Source organism: Nomia melanderi, chromosome 6 (assembly GCF_051020985.1).
Source record: "Nomia melanderi isolate GNS246 chromosome 6, iyNomMela1, whole genome shotgun sequence".
Classification (NCBI taxonomy): Eukaryota; Metazoa; Arthropoda; class Insecta; order Hymenoptera; family Halictidae; genus Nomia; species Nomia melanderi.
In genome coordinates this window covers 17,609,598-17,630,976 of record NC_135004.1, presented here as the reverse complement: position 1 = coordinate 17,630,976, position 21,379 = coordinate 17,609,598, and the positions used below count along the sequence as shown (strand labels likewise).

Here is a 21,379-nt window from a genome sequence, read left to right as displayed (position 1 = left end):
ACTCAGTCGACTTTATCGCGCTGCATCTACGTTGCATAAGCGTTGTTCCGCGGGAGCGTGTGTTCACACGCGACCGGCAGTCTCGCGGCGCAGTGCGGCGGCTTCGAAATCCGGCGGATATCTCGCGGAATGAGCGCGCCGAGCGGGGCTCGTTCGCGTATCGTTCGGCAGGTGTTCGCTCGACGGCGCCGCGAGAAAAAAAAGGACCGGTGATTTGCGATCGAACGAACGTTCTAACCGCGAAGGAAAACGACCGACGGCATAGGGGACGCCGAACGCGAACGAGAAAAGAGAGAGACTTAATTTGTTGTATTTCACGGTGCTCCGCAAGAAGATAATGGTTACGACTCGCGTAAATTTCGAGTACAGCTTCGTAACTCTGCCGAGACTTTCAATTAACAGTACGAACGCGGAGTTTTCGTAGCTTTTCATTTAGGCAGGTGAATGATCATGCGTTTGTACGAACAAACGTTCGAGTGCCATACTCGATACTGTCAGTCCCCGGGGAGCGATGCGCGCTCAGCGTGCGAAGCTTTAAATAAATATTAGAAAAAGTGAGAAAGAGACGGCATCGACGCGCGGAGGTTCACCGTTAATTGGATCGGATATTCCAGCCGGGATGGGACTGTCAGCGCTGTCCGATCCCTTTGTCTAGCCTGCTGTTGCCTACGAAACGTTCGCATTCTTCTCTGGCGCGACGCATGCCCGCGCTGCAACGCGATCCGACGTTAGCCGCTGGAAATTCAATTCCGATCGCGTCCGCCGCGCCGCCTTGTCAGTTTTCCAACGACAACGCGGTCGATCGTCCTATCGACGGTGATCTCTTGGTTCGAGTCGCGAATGCCGAAGTTGGGACCGACTGTGTACCACTATGTACCACCCGTACTCTGTGTCGCACTAAAGCTGCGCGATATTTTCAACCTACAGCAGTGCGCGCTGCGATAATTCCTAATCGATAACCAGCGAGCGAACGTCTCAGCGGCTGAGACCGTATCGATTCGAATTCCCAGCTCGTACGCCTCGAATCGGCGAGTCGCGGTCGCGAGACGTCGAAAGGTATATAAATCCGAAACTCTCTGAAGCAAGACTCCTCTTCCCGCGAACGCGGTCGACGTCGGCGCGGAATCCCGTACAGGTTCCGCGCGTGGAGGTACTCGAATTACCGGTACGCAACGCGAACACCGTGGAAGATCGGAATTATTCAGTGTCGCGCACCTGCGCCGACAACGCTATAAACTGATTTCCGAGGCGCGGATAGACGGTCCGCGCGACAACGGGAGCACGCACGTAATCTCCCGGCGCGGGGCAACGCACGCGAGTAAAGGTCGCGCGGCGATTATTGGCAAGAGAAGGCGCGGCGTGGCCACGGGCGCGCGAGCGGATGACAAACTGCCCACGCGTAACGAACGACAGCCTCTCGATTCTCGTTCGGCCCGTGCCCGAAGGTAATGCCCGGTTTTTCTGCGCTCCGCCGGCCGTCTACGCGGCGAGAGTCGTTCCGAGCGGGTTCGCGGGATGGAGAAGGATCGATGCGGACGCGATCCGATTAAACGCTCGAAATACAGCCGCGATGCAACGTAACGGGGACTTTCTTGGTCGTTGGAATTCAGTTCACTCGGGCCAGGTTTACGATCGGCCGGCCGGCCAGCGATATCGTTGGATAACAGTGCGTTCACCCCGAGCCGAACTATTTGTTTTCGTGAACCTGTCTCTTTCCGGGCGTCCGGTGACGTCGGCCGATCGGATGAGTAATGACGAGATCGAAAGCTTCCAATTTTTGGGGAATTTTGCAGTGAGTCGGATAAATGTTGGATAAATCGGATAAATTCATAGTTTCCTCGTGTTGTAGGAGTTGAACGAAGATATTTACTTATAATGGAATTTTGATTATCTCCTATTGACTAGCTGCTAAGTGTTTCGAATAGAATTTGCGAGGCGCGAGTCGCAGAATGGACGCTCCCTGACGTCGAGGCGATAATTTTACACCGTCATTAAGAGCCATCTTGCTATTAGCTTACAATTGCATTAGTTTTTCAATCGGACTGCCAACGAGACGGAACAACAATGTAGTGAAGACACGCGCAGCAGGAATACGCCAGTAACCGTGGACGGTACGCGTGTGTGCCGCGAATAATTATTGATCGCATACTTACATACTATCAGTTTTAATCCCATGACCCGTGTGGTCAGAATTATCATATGCAAATACGAGTCGATCTGCTTCTACCGTGTTATGAAGCAGCTCTCGCGAGTAATGAGCTGCACTAATGCAACGAAAACTCGGGCTCGGCGCTGTTACCGGTCTCGCGGAGCGGTATCATTTATTCCGTCTGTTTTCCCTGCGTGTTTTCGAAGATCATCGATATCTACGATTATTAGTTACGCGTACGAATAGAGGAACTATTTACAAAGTTCACCGATTCACTGGCAAGCGAGTAGATCGGGATTCATAACTATCCTCGAGGGAACTGATTGATAAAAACTTTACGATCCTATCGTCCTCTACTATACGTCGTATACATAAATCACATAAAAATTCTACTGCTATCCTCCATCGTCAACGACGCACTGTCCGAGAAATATTATCGCAACAGCAAAGATAGATTCTCGAAAATATGTCTGAAATCAATCTTCCTTTGAAATAGTAATTCAACGCATTGAATTCTATTTGATTGAAAGGATGAATCGTTCACTGAGTTCTTCAAGGGAATCTCGAACGGTCAAGGAGACGCTAATTCGAGCGAGATCGTTGCAACGCGTGGAAAGCTCGAATCGCGAATTCCGTCTAATTCAGTGGGCCGGAAGTCGGGGATCGCCGTTCGATAGCTTTCGGGAAACGTTCCCCGAGAATTAGCGCTGCCTCTCGCGCGTGGGTGTATCGGGCTAGAAGAAAAAACGGCGCATTGTGCTAGGCATAAAGTGTGTCGGCTAACGAGAAGGTGGACGCGGAGGCGGAGACGGTGTTCGAGCCGGTGGAGGAGGGTTTCCCATGAGCGCTGCCGCAAAAACTCAGCGCGAGCGATGTCGCAACCGCAGTTAGAAAGCTCAGGGCCCGGCCGCCGTCTCGCGCTCCTACGAAGTACCTTGTATTAATATAAATTGCATCTTATTTGCGTCCGCCGCGAAGCGAGATGCATTGCGCCGTTCTAAATGTCGTAAATGTTCAATTGGAGGAGAGAGGGAGAGCCGTTCCGTTTTATGCGTGCAGTCGCGGATACGCCGGTTGACCCGATTCCGTATGGAAAACTAATTTCAACGGAACGGAATTGCTTCGTTTCAGAGATTAATCGATGGCGAATGCGTGCCCGACGTGAATTAGTATTTACAAGCGGAAATGGTAAGCTGCAGACAGACCTGTTAGTCGATTCCTAATCAACGACACGGGTATACGACAAATGATCTCGGTCGAGCTCGCTCCGCGGAACAAAGATCAAACGACTCGACTTCTCTGCGATTTTTCTATGCAGCGCGCGGGACGATTTTAAACGACATCTAGACTACACATTGATGCCGCATTGTGGAGGAAGAATCAGCTTGCCTATTGTTAGCGCTTGAAAAATTTCGTTTCGGTGTACTGTGGAACTGTTATTGAATAATTGCAGGGAAGCTCGCTTAGATCCAGCGTTAATGAATTCCGTTAATCATACATTATATATACTTAATTATTTCAGATTTAATTCAGTTCAATTCGGTGTTTCGATGGTTTCAATACGCTTTCTCAAAAGTAGGCGTTACTCAAAGTTACCGTAGCCAAAGAATTAAGCTTCCTAGTTCTTCTAAAATCTTCCTCATAGCGGTTCGACGTGAATACAATCCTAAACGAGTGAAACACCGAACATGTGCGGCTTATCTCGAAGTTTGTCGCCTTCCGGCCGAAATAGTCGAAGTTCGTCGACTTTCCATCGAAACTGCCGAAATTTCACGCGTCGAGAGTCAAGTGGCGGCGACTCAGCACACTTTGGGAACCTCTGCTTTCGACTATATAGTTTCCAGATAGTCGATTCGCTCGGGCTCGGTTCTAGCGGTAATGCAGCGATGCACGGAGGCGCGTAGCCGGTTGTTGGATCAATACGCGGTAAAGCCGCCGGCCCTTTTCGTGGGCTGGCCCTCTCCCGATCCGAGCAACAAGTTCTCCGGGCTCGGTTCTAACGGGTGTCCCTGGGACACGCGCGATCCCTCCTCTCCCGGCCGTAGGATATCACACCCCTCGGTCCAATTAACGTGTCCCATCCACCCTCCGACGACAGGCCCGCTTTTGTTCCTGTCTAATTAGGAGGACCGCGGATTAATTGAAATTAACCGCAGCTTGTCGCGCGTCCGCCCGAACATCCGGGGACATCCCTGTCCCGAGCGTCGGTCAAACTTATCCGCGCGCTTCCACTCGCTTCTTTATTCCCGTTTCATCGCCTCCTGGCGACGTTCAACGGTTCTAGCGAACGATCGCCGGACCAGCTCGAGCGCGGCTTTCACCTCGCGCGAGCGCAACGGTAACGGGGAGCATCGCGCCGGTTCGTTCGAAGGAACCCATAAAACCGACGCGATTTATTCGATCGAGCGGGAACGGAAAGCTTATGATTTAATACGCCGATAAATCCGTTTGAACTTTCTTGTCGTATCGCCGCACCGCCGAGGAATGCAGGTCGAACCGGTCAGTTTTCATCGCTACTCGTTTTGTTTTCGATATCGCCGCGCCGCTCGACAATACAGTTACGTGTGAGCGATCGAAACCGCTCGCAACGCAGATCGCGAGCCTTCTTGCCCTTGTGTCGATTCACTAGCCATCGATAGGAATGACGCTAGGATGCGGAGTCGAACGTGCAGTTACCAAGACAATTATAGTGCTTTCGCTATAATTCGTAACCTTGCACGGCGACTCGGTATGGAGCCTTTTCCTCGAACAGGACACCGGGCGCGGAGGAATGAAAGGAACGAGCAGAGACGCGCATCAGAGGCAAGAGAGAAAAAACCTCGGGAACGTTCGTCTTGTTCCGAGATGCAAAACGCGCGGAGCTTGTAATGCGACTTTTGAGCAAACAACAGGTACAACGGCGACGAGAAAGGCTCTCGGCTCGGCCGGCCGAGGGCGACGCGATGTTTAGCCCACACCGAGCGTTTTCGCCTATTGTGCGAGCATAAAGAGCCCTCGCGGCGGTCACAGGCGGGCGTGTTCGCTGTGTGTCGCGATTAATCACTGCCCACGTGGACGAGTTCCTCCGCGAAATCGTTCGAGGGTGTCTTTTGTCGCGGCCACGTCGAACCTTCGACGCGAGGCGACGCGTCGCCGCCGTAGGTGGCCGGGGAGATCTCCTTCTCTTGCGGCGAACGCGTTAACGGCGCGTGAAATCGGCCCGGCGTCGCTCCCACCGTTCCCAGGGATCCGAGGTAACCGATTCCCGGGAAATTTGATCCGGTGGACTCGTGGTTCCCGGCGTGCCTCGCCCTCTATCATTACGTTTTCGACTACGGAACGGCAACGCCGATAACGACGCGTCTTCGCTTTCAGCGCGGTCGTTCGAATTACGAAGATCGAAGCGGAAAGATCGGCGCTCGCACTCGTGAAGTATCGCGTGAAGTTGCGGGAGAAGCGAGGTGTGCACTTTAATGGTAGAGTCTCAAAAATTCGAGCTTCTTCGGCTCGAAGTATCATTAGCTCTTCCTTTCGCGCGTGAGCGAAGCGTTAGAGGATACCGAGATTATGCCAGAGAGAAACGCATAGGTGTTCGAGAACGAAATTAACCCTTTGCGCTCGAAAGTTTCTCAATGGAAATATTCAACGCTTTTTGACGAGATATAGGTGATATTGTTTCGAACTAATTTAACGATAATTCATAGATAAATTAAGCAACAAAGGTGTTTTATTTCAATATTTCACGTAACAATGCGAAGTTTAATCTGAAATATTAAATATTCAACTTTATAGATTTGTTGTATCGAATCGAGTGGTGACCGAGGGTCACCCCTCGAGTGTAAAGGGTTAACCCTTTGCGGATGTCGACACTTCGAGATCAAACTTTCATGTTCGTAATACTAAGTTGCAAACGAACGATTTAACTACTCGAACAGCAAGAAACTAATACAGTTTCCTTGTTCTATATTATTTAGACATTCGATGCTTTGAATCTGCAGGTTTTATATACTTCAAGGAACCTCCGTCCGCGGTTAACCTTTTACGCTCGAAAGTTTCCCATTCGAAATATTCAATATTCTCCGACGAGGTACAAACGACATTCCGTCAATCTATCGAGAACACGTACGTAAATTACGAAACGAAGCTATTATTCCAATATTTCACGTGTCTATGCATTTAAACGAAGCTCGGTATTACACGCGAGAGCGTGCAATTCCGCTGCATCGAGTCAAGTGGCCGAGAGCTCGGCTCTCGAAGTGCAAGGGGTTAAAATTCAAATCGAAACGGGCGCGCGCGCGCGCTCGTTCCCCGTGGAATGTAACGCTCTCCGGCGAAACGCCGGCGACCCGCCTAACTCGTCGCGCTTTCATTGCCGCGGAAACGTTGTAAAGTATCCGCGAAACGGCTGTTCGACGGCCGCCGGAGGAAAGGTTAATCGAATACGGCGACTGAAAAACTTCCGGGAACGAGCAAAAAGGAACGGGACGGCCGTCCGAGTGCCCGCCGGGAGATAAAACTCCCTCGAAACGCCGCGCGGCTCGGAGATAAAGCGGCGTCCGAGCGGCTAAGCCTCCGCGCGAACGACTTGTCGCGTATCGCCGCGGTAATAGTTCGGTAATCGCGATCGCCCGCCACGAAATTGCAATCCCGAGCGACGGATACGTGACGTCGAGTGAACGGAGCCCGGACGAGGTAACCGGGACCATTACCGAGGTCGATCCGCTCGACGAACCTTCGCCGACGCGGCTCCGGATCCCGTCGATCATTTTCTAGGAAAATCGAGCGCGTTCAAGGTAAAGCCGCGCTCGCTCGTCTTTCGCGGCGCTGTCGCTCGATGATGCTCGAACGTTTCAGTTCGTGGAATCGAATAATTGATTTATCTATTCTCCTAATCATTTATCTTCATTTCTGCTATTACCGGTTTTGAAATTAATCGAAACGTTCGCACTGTTTAGAACTTTTCTGTAAACGGTCGAACACTGGAATTACGAAGTATTCGAGTTCTTGCCAGATTTTTGTTGCGGGAACTATGCGTAAGCGCGTGTTTATTGAGACTCGAGTTGATTTATTTGTCGGTTCGGGTGGTAGTAAATCGACCACTAAACAGCGAGGAACTCCAAAGCGGAGCGTTCCAAGGAATTTATTAATCGGACCACTCGTGAAATTGGTGGAAAAGGTATTTACGACCTGGAAGCATAATGATCGGTTTAATTAATGCCCGTGGTGGCGAGCGTAATAGACTCCGTCGGTATTTTCGAATCGACCGAAACGCTAAACCGTAAACGTGTCCGCGCGCGATGAAAAGTGGTCTCGACTAGATAAACAGCTCGAAATTGTTAGCCTGGATATCCGCGAAAACAGAATTACAAGTGTAAGCCTATCCCGTCGATGGGTTGTTTGCAACACGTTCGCCGGCGTTGCTGTTCCTCGGCGCGCGGTGCGCGCGTGAGTTAATTACGATTAGCCATAAAATCGCGCATTGCCACACATTTCGCCTCGTCTTTTGGCCCCCGCGCGGATCGGGATTAGTTATTTACCCATTAAACGTTCGCTGCCGCGACATGCGAGCCCGCAGTGCCAGCGGAACAATGAGTTATTTACGAGCAATAAAGAGTAACCTACATTTCGAGAGACTACATAATGTCATTCGCCGGTTTCAAAATGGCTGTGATTTACTTTTCACTTAGAAACATCGTAACCCTTTGTTGACCGGTGTACGTACAAGTGAAATAACGGTAATAACCCCGGGATACGTTTCCTCGTTTCCGTTTCCAACCCGTGAACAGCTGTTACACGCGCGATTCCGTAAATACCGGGAACGAGATCTCAATTTTATTTACAATGCCACTGTCTCTCTGCCCCGTGTGTACCTAAAAGAACCACCTGATCGCCGATAAGAACGTAACCAAGAATAGTAACGCTATCTCGTCGCAATCGTACGAGGAAGCGAGGCATTTCGCTCGGCTGATTAGTTATAATTAAACGAACCTGGATATGAACTCTCTGAACTCGAGCGCTTCGGGTCGGATCTGTTCGAAACTCGTTACAAACTATAAAAGTTTGTCATTAACACTGGAACTACCGAGCTGTCGAATTGTCTTTTCGAAATTTCTCTGTAGAAACTAAATAGTGCAACTATTGAGACAACTGATTTGAGTTAACTTTTGAACTGGAAAAGAAATCATTAACACCTCATTCTGACCCATCCGGTAGTTCTACTGTTAAATATATTACAACATTTCCATCTCAAAATACATCTATAAATTCTCTCGTCGCGCGCGTAGCGTTTATTCGCGCATCGATACGCTCTTTCTATTCAAACAGCTTCGAGATGCCGGCGATATCGGTAAGAAAAAAGCTCGTGCAAAAGGTTAACCTGCATTTCCCGCATCGGAAGTCCAAACTCTGTGCAATATCAAAGCTCCCGACCGCAGACCGCAGTCGATATTATTACGTCGGGCCGAGCATTCGATTCCGATTCGCATTGTCGCCGAGTTCCCGAGATTCCCGACGAGTCCGTTCCCGAGATGCCCGGAGCGGCGAGCACGCGATCTCTCGGAAATATTCCAGCCTCGACGGTGGTATATCACGGGCTCTGCGCAGGCTGCAACCTAGGCCTAGGTTCGCCGTCGGGTTTCGCAACGCTTCGCGGCGCTTTCGCAAGCGACTATGTTTTCGCGCTCGCCGGCAGAAGTGTTCTAGGCCTTCGGGCTTTCACTCTCTTCGCGCTGCATTCCGTGCTCGCGCTCGTGTTCGCTTGCTCGATCGCTCGCCGACTCGCCGATTCCACCGTGGTTCGTCCTAAATCTAAGTCTCTGCGAGACGAGCGCAAAGTAAACGGACTCGAGAATGAAAAATTCCTGTTCACATTCGAACCAGTATAATAAGATCGGTACGATCGAATTGTAACTTTCACCGTAGATCGCAGTATCGAAAAAGGTTCAATATTTTCCAGCATGTAATAAAAATATTTTACTAGGATCGGTATATATCGTGTTGAAGAATTTGTAAACAGATTAATAGAGGTACACGCTAATAACGAAATCTACAAGTATGCTAATGCGATATTCTAACGACATTCGTGCCGGGAATTCGAATCTCGATCGAAATCATTCTCGCTATCCAAAGATCAACACGTAAACTCCCCGAAAGCTGGATTCCAGACGCTAAGTCACTAAGTCACTCGCGGAGACAGTGAAGAAAACGAGTTCGCGTCGTTTAAAGGACATTCGGTTCACTTGAACCGGTCCCGGCCGAGCAGGCCGTGCCCGATCGAGTCGCGAACTCGCGTGACTCGGGCCCGACGTATCGAGGATTCGGCCCGGCCGGAGGAGAAGCGACGCGAACGCTCGTAAACCGGCCGAAACCGGCAACCTTTACCTTCGCCTCGGTTTGCCGGCTGTTCCGCCCGTTTCATTCACGAATTTCACTTTCACGGCCACGGCCACGACCACGCGCGCGATTCGCGTCGTGCCGAATCGAGCCGGGTCGAGCAGTCCAGAGACGGAGCGAAGAAGAGAGGAGAAAGAGCGTTCGAATCGGGCGAAGTCGCTCGATCGCCCCCGCTTCTCCTCTCCTCTCCTCTCCTCTCTTGTCCACTCTTCTATTCTATTCTCTTCTTTTCTCGTCCGAGGAACAGCGGACTCGGCCGACCAGGAAAAAATAAACCGTGGCCAAGAAGAGAGAGAAGCCAAGCCTTCGCTCTCGACACTGATCGCCGCCGCGTTACTCACCGACTCGATTAAGTCGGCCGCGGGGGAACGGTGTCTATCCATCAGCACCGCGACCCGTCAGCACATGTAGGTACGCGGTAACGCGCGATCGCGGGAGCCTTGAACAACTGGAATAACGCACGGAGAATCTGTTTCGCCGATCGTGCGAACGTAACTCCATCGAAGGACAGCCGAACGACTGTCGCTCGATTAGCCCGTTAATTGACGAGCTCGTCGCATCTACGGGCACTGGTTCGCGAAAAACGATGTTGAGGCTAATTAACTGCTGCGAGTTCAGGGGAACGGTTTAGTTTTTCACTTAACGGCTGTCTTAACGATCGAAAGGCGACGGTTGCCTTCGTAGGGCTTTCGCCCCTATTTTCCGACGAACAGATGGATTTATCAGCGATTTCTTAGACTATAATCCGATCCTAAACTGCGATCAGTGTCGACGCTGCGAGATATATAAATTTGAAATGACGACGTGGATTAAGGACATCCAAGTAGGGCTTCTCGCACAACAGCTGTCTTCGGGTTTCATGGATGAGGTCAAGAGCCTCTGAGAATTTTTGCCGGCCGGAAGAGACTCTTCGGCATTGTAATATCGGAATTAAGCTATTTATTTTCAAGATCATAAATACGAGACAAACGGAAACTGGTCGTTTCAACTGACACGGTAGTTTTAGCGTCAACATCGATCATACTTCCATAATTTCGCTGTATGAAACTAATCAGCGAATTCGAGTCGCCTATCGAGTGCAAAGGGTGAAAGTACAATCGAAAAAGGCCGAGGTTGCCCCGCGATGTGCCCCGAAACAATGGCGACCGCGCGGCGCGCGATGTCCGGTGCAACGAGCGTAAAAGGTTTCGCCGACGCGGGTCCAATAATAGAAGTGACTTAATTGCACGCGTTCGCTGCAATCGAAGCACGTTGGCGCGGCTTATCAACCGCGACACTCGATCGATCGACCGGCCCGCGGTCTTTCGCGCGACACGTCGATGTTTAGACGTTGAACCGGCACGCCACGTTCCTCCGCGAAACACGAGAGGCTGGAAACGAGCGGACACGAGAGAGCCGCGACGCGACGGCTCGTCTCTCTCGCCTGGTAACGAGCCATCGGCGCTGCGAGATTAATCGAGCCGACTCGAATTCGGCTCCGCTATCTCGGGCGCATTCGAGGCGCGATAACACGCCTCCGAACGGTCCACGATCTACAAGAAAACGGCTCGGAACCGGCCGCTGGCGGGAGAAAGAGGGAAAAAGAGAGAGAAAGAGAGAGAGAGAGAGAGAGAGAGAGAGAGAGAGAGAGAGAGAGAGAGAAAGAGAGGCACAGGGCCGCGATTACAACACGAAAAACAGGCGGACGGTCGGGCTCGGCCGCAGCGGGAGTCGATTCTCGAATGCGGCCGCGGCCATGAAAATATTACCAGAAGGCCTGCACGGACCGTACACACGCGAACCTTCCAGCCGGTTGCTGCTCGTGCATCGAAACGATGCGCCGCGTGTGGTACGTTTCGAGTGGCTTGTAAATTACGCCCGAACATTAGATTCGATCGGGCGCGGCCGTGCCCTCTCGCGCTCCGCGCCGCGCCGCGGACTCCACGGATCAACGGAACATCGACCTTTGTAAGGTGGAACGATCGCCGAAATTCCCGCGGAAAACATTGTTTCGCGGCTCGAGGCGGCCGTAGGAGGCAGGCTCGTTTCGTCGATAACACGAAAACAGCCAAGGATCGCGCAGCGGCCGGAGTTCGAGCGGAAGGGTGAACGAACTTTTCAAGGGAACGCGGCGCGAACGACTTTTAATCCTCTCGCGATACTCGTAATTCAACGATGAGGAATTAATGAGGCGGCGATTTCGACGGACGCAGATTAGCCGGTGTTTTCGCGCGGTTGGGAAACCGATTGCCGATGCACGATCTCGGACGACGCTTTGTTTACGCGTTAGCCGACCGTTCCGTCGCGTCTTTCGAGCAATTTTCGTTTTCATGGTTTGTCGCCGGGGATTTCACGCGATCACGATGTACAGGCGTCGAATGCAATGAAACGAGAGCTTCGATGGAGGTTCGATGGAAAAATCGAGTCCCGTTCGATTGTTTCGTTTGTCGAATCGCTGCTTCGGCGAGATTACCTTTGATTATGGCGGATAGAAAGAGGTAGGGTAAAAAATACTTGTACAGGAGAGAAGGGGAGACGGAGGAGAGAACGGAACGACGGGAGATGAAGAATTGACCAACGATTGACCTTCTTTATCGCAATCTTCCCCGTGAGCGGCATTAATCCTTCCCGAGTAAAAAGTCGGATCGAGGCACAAAAACGACGCCACTTACGAGGCGAGTCGATATTAATCGCTCCCGAGATGTTGAATAATCAGCTGATTCCGGAGCAGCGCGTTCTCGCCGAGAACGCGGTCAGTTATCGCTTCCGAGCGCTCCGTTACTCGTGCGTTATCGTGCCGACGAACGCGAAACGAACGTTTCGACCTATCGAAATGTTACAATTCGACGCTGCACCCGCACAGATTTCAATTTCCTAATAGCAAAACTGGTGCCTTCGAGACGTGATTACTCCGATTAAATCCAAAACAGAAAAATTAAGAAAATTAATGTTTCCGCTTCTGAAGTGATTATATAACAAACTCAGAAGCTTTCTAACCTAGAAACACGATGAGACCAGTAAATCCTTAAACAACCAAAAGAATATTTCTTCCATTAGCATTGACAAAAATCAGAAAAAATAAATCAACCGCAATGGCTTCTGAGCGACTCGTGTAACGACGCGATCGAATAAGATTCGAAGAATCGAACTGTACAGTATTCGAACGAGTTAACGGTCGGAACTCTGCGCGGACGAGGCAAGAACGTCGTCACAGCGTGCAGGTTGCCCGGGGGATGGAAAAATGGAACGAAGAAAGCACCGGTGGCTGCCAAAACGCGAGACATTCGAGAGGGCGACGAAAGGAAAGAAAAAGCTGGCGGACTTGCGAACGAACCGTGGTTGGAAATACCGCGGGCCAAAAAACCGGCTGCTCCCCTCGAGTTCGATCTAATTACATTTCGATATAAATCGTGCGTCCCCCTCCCCCTTTTCCCGGTACGAGCACGCGATGGTAGGGACAGTTAGACGGAACACGCCGACGAGCGGCGAGCGATTTCGGCTAACAGGTGGCGAACGGAAGCCCCGACCGGTTCGGCGAACGTTACCGGTCGTATCGAGCCGCGCAAGGACAATAATGCGGTTAGCGGGTGACGTTCTTCTTCCTAGGAAACGGCTGGGTTTAGTGTACCACGGAGAAGAACCGTTAGGGTACTAAACTTTTATTGCGAGCCCGCTTTGCCTCGGTCCTGACCGCGTTCATACCCGAGGAAACCTGGAAAGGCGCGGGACAAGAGAGATTTCAGCTAGAACCTGCCGCTCACCTGTCCGTACGCGGAACACAAAAACACGTCACTGTTTTTAATCGCGCCTCGGCGCAACGTCATTAACCCCTTGACTTGCAATTTTGCCCGGGACTCTTCAGGGGTAATAATCCTCGCGAGGAGCTACGTTTAGCCGTTGAGAACGCTTGCAGCGGCTCGAGCTGCGGTGTTATACTCGAGCGCGAATTTGTCATTTTCAAAATACAGTTTAGAAGATGGAGAGCCGAGTAATTTTAACAAATTCTTAGAAGATCAGTGTAGACGATCAGAGTTATTTCGATTCATGCGAAGAAACTAATTCAACAATTCCTCCGGTACATCTATGTATTATATAAACGTTATTTCAGATTTCATTCAGTTCAATTCAGTTTTCATGGTTTCGATACACTTTATTAGAAATACGTAAAATTCAGCGGTAGCCAATTGAGTATCGATTTCGGATCGAAGAACGTTTGCGAGAGCATTCTGTCTCGCCGCGAAATTTCAAGTAAACGGCGAAGACTTATCCCACTAGCCGGTATTATACGAATATTAGAAAGCCCGATCGAATGACTACGCGAGAAACAACGGTCGCTGTCCTCGGCTACCGGCGGAAAAGGCTCGAGGAATCGCGGTGGGCAAGAAAAACGATAAGAAAGCTGGATTCACGGTCGCCCGGCAAATGGTGAGCGGCGCGAGCGAGCGAGCGCGCGCGCGGCGGGATCTCTCGGGGCTGCTGGAAATGTAAACAAAACTAATCCGTAATGAAGCGTATCTATACCCGAGGTCGACTGTTACTCGTTGACACGCTGAACTCCCGAGATATCGGTCGTTCCACGGCGTTCGCTATCGCGCGGACAACATCCCGGCGTGTTGACTTCCCAGCTAACCAAGCTAAACATCAGATGTTTGCACGAGATTTTTGCTTCTTTGTCACTCGAGCCTAGTTAATAAATTAACGGAGCCGGCTCTTATCGCTGTTCTATCCGCGAATCATTTCGCCGGTACAACTGTCCTCGGTTCGCGACTCGTAAGTAAGTTTGCGCAACCAAAACGTTGAGCGTTCACGCGTCGACAGGGGATGGTTTGTCGTTCGTATTCCAGTATCAATTGTTTCGTTTACGTTCTCAGATTAGATTGCGTTTCCGCGTGTTATTCGAAACTGCGATTCGCGATGTTCGCTGTTACGCGAGTTTAACGATGTTTTAGCTTATTGTGCGTAGAAATTAGTAACGTTCCTACCCATTGACCTAGATGAGTGTATCACTGTTTCACGGAGGTAGTCGCGAGGTAATTCTATTTTAACGGTAACACGAGAGTTTCATTAATCCGTTCCGTTCGAAGACTCAACCGCGGAGGAGGCTGTCGGTTTGGATAGAAAGAAACACGTTGTATCGTGAGCTTGACCCGTTTCCGCGAGGAAAGGGGTCAGTGGACGGATATTATTGTGTTATCGATGACGCGTTGAACGTCGGCGGAAAGTAAAGCCGAAAGGAATAAAATTGTTGAACGTAGGCCACCGTTTTCCCGGGAATCCCGTATGAAAATTTCTCCGATACGGTCGCGTTCTCCCGGTAAGTGGAAACGGCGAGCGATAAACAGACACGTTAGCGGTGTTCCGTTGAACGGCACGTACACGGGGAAAATATTCAAAGTCATTCGAATGGAGTTTAATAACGGCTCTAACGTGTACCTAGCGGCGTTTACGGAGTGTTCCCAATATATTTTAATGTATTTAACGTTCGACTGTACACCCATTTTCATTATACTCCGCTCGAGTGTGTCCGCTTATCTAATTTACTCGTGCGTTAGCTTCCCTTATTCTTGCACTTCCTTGCCGCGTAATAAAATCAATTATTATTATTACCCAACTGCGGATTTTATGCATTTATGGTGCATTCGGTTTTCTAAAACTCGGCGCGGTAACGCGTTCAATAAAATTTAATGGGACTTTACATCCTCTTTTCCTCTTAAACAAATCTTGCTTAGATTCTTATTCTAAATTAAATATTCTTGTATGCAAGAGAGTACAGAAACGATTTTTTACGGAACAGAAAGATTGCCTTACGATTTCGAAACATTCCTCTTCACCGGAAAACAATGAAATTTTTTACTTAAACTTGGAAGGAGCGAATGCTGTTTATAGTAAATCAGTCGAACGTCTGCAAAAAGAAGACATCAGGCATGGGTCATTTGACCCCCCCGGTAGTTTCAGTGTTAATATTATATTTTATTCTGTGTATTCTCCGTGAAATCATGCGTTCGACATGTTAAACGAAATTGATCCCACGAAGATTTCAAACGCGCTGCTTGTAGACGTAATTCTTCGAACAAATCGAACTGAATCGATGAAAATTCGCGTGAAAGAAATAAACGAATCGACTTGCGTTCCACGGTTAACAGGTTGAACCTATACGACACGGTTCCCGTGTTAATACAGCTCGGTTCCAGTGTTAATCCACCGTTCGCCGGAGAGAGCGCGCGGCGAGCCGACTCTCGCGATGGCACCGAATCGAGGAACGAGCGGAGGGTCTAGCGTGATAAGTTCGCGTAGGGCGAGGGCCGGGAGGCGTCGGGGACGAGGAGGGAAGGGTCGGGGGGGAAGGAGAAACGGAGAAAAGGAGAGGAAGCGCGAGGGCCGCGGAGAAAGAGCAGGCGGAGCGAGACGAAAAGAGAGAAACGGACCGAGAGGGGGAGGGAAACGGGGCGGGGTGAGGGGCGGAGGGAAACGGAGCGAGTTGGCAGCATCTACGAACCTATAAACACGCCGCGCACACAGATCGAACGCAGCCACGGTTGTCGGTCTCGTAACCGCGGTACAACGACCCCTGGCCTGCCGTCGAACGCGGCTTCCTTCGCGCTAATTACGATGCTCCATCGTGTATCTCTCGCTCGCCTCGAAAAATCCCGCGCCCCTCCCTCCCGGCCGCCGAATGTCTCGGATCGCGGCTATAAAGGCCCGAGGAATCAATTTCGTCTTGCGACTCTCGCGTTCCTTCCGTCCGGTGGACGCACAGGTGGCTCCTCCCGACGAGTTCGAGCGAAATGCGCCTCTCTCGCGCTCTCGTTTCGCGCACCGAACACCGCGACGTCGAACCCGCTCGGGGAACGTTTGAACCGTACTGAAATTCTGTGGAATCGTCTCCTTTCGTTCGAGACGACGGCTACGAACTTTTTCTCCGGGGTTTTTGCAATGGGAACGTGTCGTCGCGTCTCTTTGTTGACTGTTTTTTGGCAATTTGCGAAATTGGGTTCGATAAGTTATCGTGTATGGAACGCTGTAGGGAATAGGGGAGAATGTTTTCAAATGCGACGGGTTTGAGAGTGTTTGCTGTTTTGTAGCGAATGGTGTCTGTTCGTGGCTCGCTGTTTCTACTTGTAAATAGGTTTAGTTCTGGAATTGTAGAGACGGTGTGTCTTGGAATGAAAGTCTGCGATGTTTACGCGATGGTATGTATTGATAACGATCGACGATTTTCAGGGGAAAGTGCTCGACGAAGACGGAAAAACGTTTCCGATGAATCACCGGTTCGTTCGATCTCGCGACGACTCGCGGAGCCGTGCAACATTCAATTGTTTTGAAACGAGAACCTGTATTCTCTTATCGCATGTTTTTGCAGCTGACACGTAAACGTCTTCCAGAGAGTTCTCGCGCCTGTTGCTCGAGTGCAGGTACGTTCGGACGGCATCGAAGCTGACGATGTTCGAAGGTCCGTCGGTTACGGACGTCGAAATTTGACGTGGTCTTAGAGGCGAATGCGCGAAGAGAAAGGGACATTACGGAGACCATGTGCGAAATGGAAGCTTGCTCGGGAAAGGCAGAACGTTTGACCAATGGGACGCGTGCGGAACGACGGTGGTTAAAGACAACGAGCAAGATGAAGTTAAAACGCTTATCGGATTACGCTGCTAGGTATTAAAACGATACCGGGAATTATGATAATATGATTACACGAGAAATCCTATCCTGTCTTTGGTAAATATTTCATTACTACTTCTCGCGACTGCAAATCCTTTGTCCTGAACGGGCCGTGTCGCTGTTTTAACTTCTGTGGACCCATTTTCGAGCATGTATTTTCAGTGTGATATTGCGAAAGCATTAACCCTTCGCGGACGAACGTCGACACTTCGAGACGAAATGTTCGGATTTGGAAGATTCAGTTGCAAACAAATGATTTAGTTACTTGAACAGCAGGAGATATAGTTTCTTTTCTGTCTAATTGTTTAAGCGATTGAATCATTTAGCTTCATCTGCTGAAGGCTCAGTATATTTCAAAGATTCTTCGTCCGCAAAGAGTTAACTTTTACTAATATTTTACTGAACCCGGTGAGTTTCTCACTGGCGACTGAAAGTTGCTGTCGTTAAGTTCGAGACTTCAGACCTGGTTTTGTCACCTTGGTGCGGACCGTTGCGATCGAAACTGCTCGAACATAAACATTCGCTGATATTTCTCGACTTCATTGGATTCGGAGTTGTTACTGTGGTTTCGTAATGAACTTTCGTATAATGATAAAGATACCAAGAGTGGAACTATTAAAATTTCAGAGACAGACGATTGATAGTTTGGGAGGTTAACGATATGGTTTCGGAGTTCCTTCTTTTCCGGAATGCTTCCGCCATATCTGCTTGCAACGTGCAAGACTAAGGAGACCCGAAACTTAAAGGTTAACCCCTTGCCGTACAATGCCGAGTGAGACTCGTGAAGATTTCTAAACTAATTTAACAAGAATCAATGTTGTTCACTACCCACGGATCAAGTTAACATTTTTGCTATTATCAATGTACTATCTTCAAATGAAATTTCCACCTGAAGTAGAATGGAAAATTTTTTTGTATTTCTTACAGATTGTCGATAGTCAAATATTACGAGCTTAGTAACGAAAGTAAATAATACGCCAAGGGGTTAAGTAACTCCTGAACTATGAACCGCTCGCTTTTGAAATTTGTATCGGTAATTTCAGTACGACGCCTCGTTTGTTATGCAGATTCATTAAAAAATCAGGAAGCTAAGGTCGCGTTAAGGTGTTCGTACTACTTTGGCTACTCTTGTATTCCATCCCCTAATGTACTGTTCCAGGTATTACGTGTCTTTCCAAAAACTATTTTATCGATTGTTTTATTAATGCTCTAAGTCCTATGTTTAAAGTACTTAACAGTTAATGCAGGTCTCAGATAAACCTCTAGAGACCCCATTTATCAATTATCGACAATGTAGGCAAAGATAGACCAAGCAAACAGATTTCGAAAGGTGAAAATGGTACCCGTGATTCGGAGCTATCACAACCAATCTCTGGTCAGATTTGTTTATCTCGTATCTACCGTAAATAGTTAAGTAGACCTAAAAACGGTAGGGTCAACAACATTCTAAACTATAATTTGAGTTCAACACTTGTACGAGTAGCTTCAACTTTTCAACCCTCAGCCACCATACTTCTCTAAGAATTCGGACAACGCAGACTAGCCGAAAACAAAAGAATTTTGAATAGGAAGTGAACGATATAAGTACCAGATAGATTCCTAAATTCCTCTTCCTAACAATTACCAAGACAACAAATGTTCTAGGAAATTACTAAAGACATCAATGAAGTACACGCAAGCGAATCAAAGTCCCAATAGTCTTTCAGAGTTTCCATAGAAAAAAATGGTAAGTCTGATTGCTAGATAGTTCCACGATACGAGTACCAAATTCCTAAATTCCTCTTGCCAACTACCACCAAGACGACAAATGCTCCAAGCAATTACCAGAAACATCAATGAAGTACACGCAAGATGAAGTAGAAGGAAACGTTCCGGAGTATCCATCGAAAAAGTGGTAAAAGCCTGGCAGACTGTTCGCTAGTTGCAGTGTTAATAACCGAGGGTCGTGGCTCTGGGTTGCCACCGAGTCTCTAGTTTCTCCGGCGTACCACCTCCTGATCCTCCTCCGACTGCGGCTCCTGTTCCACCGCCTCCTCGAGGCGTTCCGCGAACCACGGTACACCGTGTGCACCACGCGCGCACACACACACCCGCCTCGCCTCGCCTCGCGCCCGTATACATGTATTCTCGGTCTCACTCACCTGTCGGAACTCTCGGAGCTGTCGTATCGATCGGCGCACCGTTTCTTGCCGCAAGGGCCGACCAGGGTGTCCTCGGCAGTCCTAACCTGTCCCTTGAAAGGGCTGCCCTGCTGATGCCTGGCGGCCGCCTGCACCAGCCCGCTCGGCGTAACACCAGCCGCGGCGGACGCAGAAACAGCGGCAGCGGCAGCAGCACCATCACTACTACCACTACTACTACTACCACCACCATCACCACTAGCATCACCAGCGATCCCGTCCGTCTTTCGAGCGGCGTCCCCGTCGTCGACGCGCACACCTCTCTCGACGATCTGGTGCCCGTTGTCCTTCTCGCAACCACCGCGCCGCGTCAATTTCTCCGGCGAGCCGCGCGCGACATCCTCCGAGTCGTCGTCGTCGTCATCGTCGTCGTCGTCGTCGGCCGCGCCGCGACGGCTCGCCTCGAGGAACACGGACCTCGAGCGTCGACCGTCGGCCGAAGAGGAGGCGGCATTGTCCGCACCGCGGGACGCGATGCCACCCTCGGCACCGTTCTGCTTCTTCGCGTTATTATGATTGCTATGCTTGTTACCGGTATGCTCGTTACCCTTGCTCCCCTCGTGGCTGACCGCCGCGGTCTTCGCGTCGACGCGGCGGACACCGTGACACTTTTTCGAGACACCGTCCCCGTCCGAAGATCTAACCTCGTACTCCTCTTCGTCTTCCTCGTCGTCCTCGTCATCGTCCTCGTCGTCATCGTCCTCGTCGTCGTCGTCGTCATCGTCGTCGTCGTCGTCCTCCTCCTCCTCGTCTTCCTCGTCATCTTCCTCGTAATCCTCGCGCACTGACGAAGCGAACGATAGAACGCGCGTCGTATCGGCACCAGCACTTTGAACACTCTCGATTTTACTAACGCGTTCACTTCCAGCCACTATCACCTCGTCGCCGTTCTCCCCGTTCTCGATGCTCTCGCACCGATTGTAATGCTGATTGTTGTTGTTGTTGTTGTTGTTGTTGTTGTTGTTGTTGTTGTTATTGTTGTTGTTGGTATTCGCGGGATTGTTATTGTTGCTCGGCTGCCGACGAGCCGGATACCCATGACAATTACGCCGGGGATTGCGATGAGGTTGATGAAGTTGCTGCCGATGGTGAGGAGGATGAGGATGATGCTGATGGTGATGATGATGAGGATGACTCTCGAGCGACGGAGCGTCTTCGTGGATGCGTCTCGCGGTGTCCTGACCCGTGCTCGAGGACGTTGTCGGGGACTGACCCTCCTGACGTTTGTGTCGGTCCCTGGTTAAACGAGAATCACCGTCCCCCAGGTCGGTGGCCGCGTCTTCCGCGGACGGACCGTCTGCCATCTTGTAAACGAACGCACTACTGTCTGGCAGAGGCCCTATGGCACGAGCACGGGCCGCGCCACCGCTAGCTCGCTTCTACGGCCCGGCACGGCTCACTTAACCCCTCTTTTCTTCACCGTACAAAACCACCGCCACCTCTCGCCGACGGCTACCCACTGACGACTACCCCCACTCCATGCACCGTTGACGCCTGCCAACCGAGACCGCACGACCGCGCTCGATCTACGCCGACTACAGCCGGACCTTCACGAACGACGCCCCACTCTCGATGCTCGTTGCGCGCGCACGTCTTCTGGCGGCCGCCACGCGAACCCGCTTTTCGCGGGAAGATTTGAATACGGTAAACTGTAATGTGAAGATTATACTGGTTGACGAGCCACTGTTTCGTTGTGATCAATGAAGACTCGTAGGTACTGTGCATGCAACAATTACTTGATATTATGGATAACATATAACACTTTGCACTGGAAAATTTGTCACTGGAAATATTCAACATTTCCGACGAGATAGACATTGTTTGAAACTAATTTGATAATTCGTAGATAAATTAAGCTACAAAGCTATTTTAAATGGATATTTCAAATATTAATACAAAGTTTAATTTAGATAAATATGCTTCATAGTTTTGTATCAAATCAAGTGAGAGTCACCTCTCGAGTGCAAAGGGTTAATATAATGAGTCTCATTTTCTTTAATTTCTTCAGTATACTTTTTCAGTATACGAGTTTATGGTATGA

At 50.1% G+C, this 21,379-nt stretch overlaps 1 protein-coding gene across 1 annotated transcript in view; it reads right to left on the bottom strand.

The window, feature by feature from the left end:
• The window catches only part of jing (AE binding protein 2 jing), a 197,489-nt gene extending 176,655 nt beyond the window's left edge, over positions 1-20,834 (bottom strand). Inside the window, exon 1 of the mRNA XM_031983805.2 lies at positions 19,300-20,834. Coding sequence (XP_031839665.2) covers positions 19,300-20,642 — 1,343 coding nt within the window. The 5' untranslated portion in view covers positions 20,643-20,834. The remainder of the gene's footprint in view (positions 1-19,299) is intronic.
• Between the last annotated feature and the right edge of the window lie 545 nt (positions 20,835-21,379).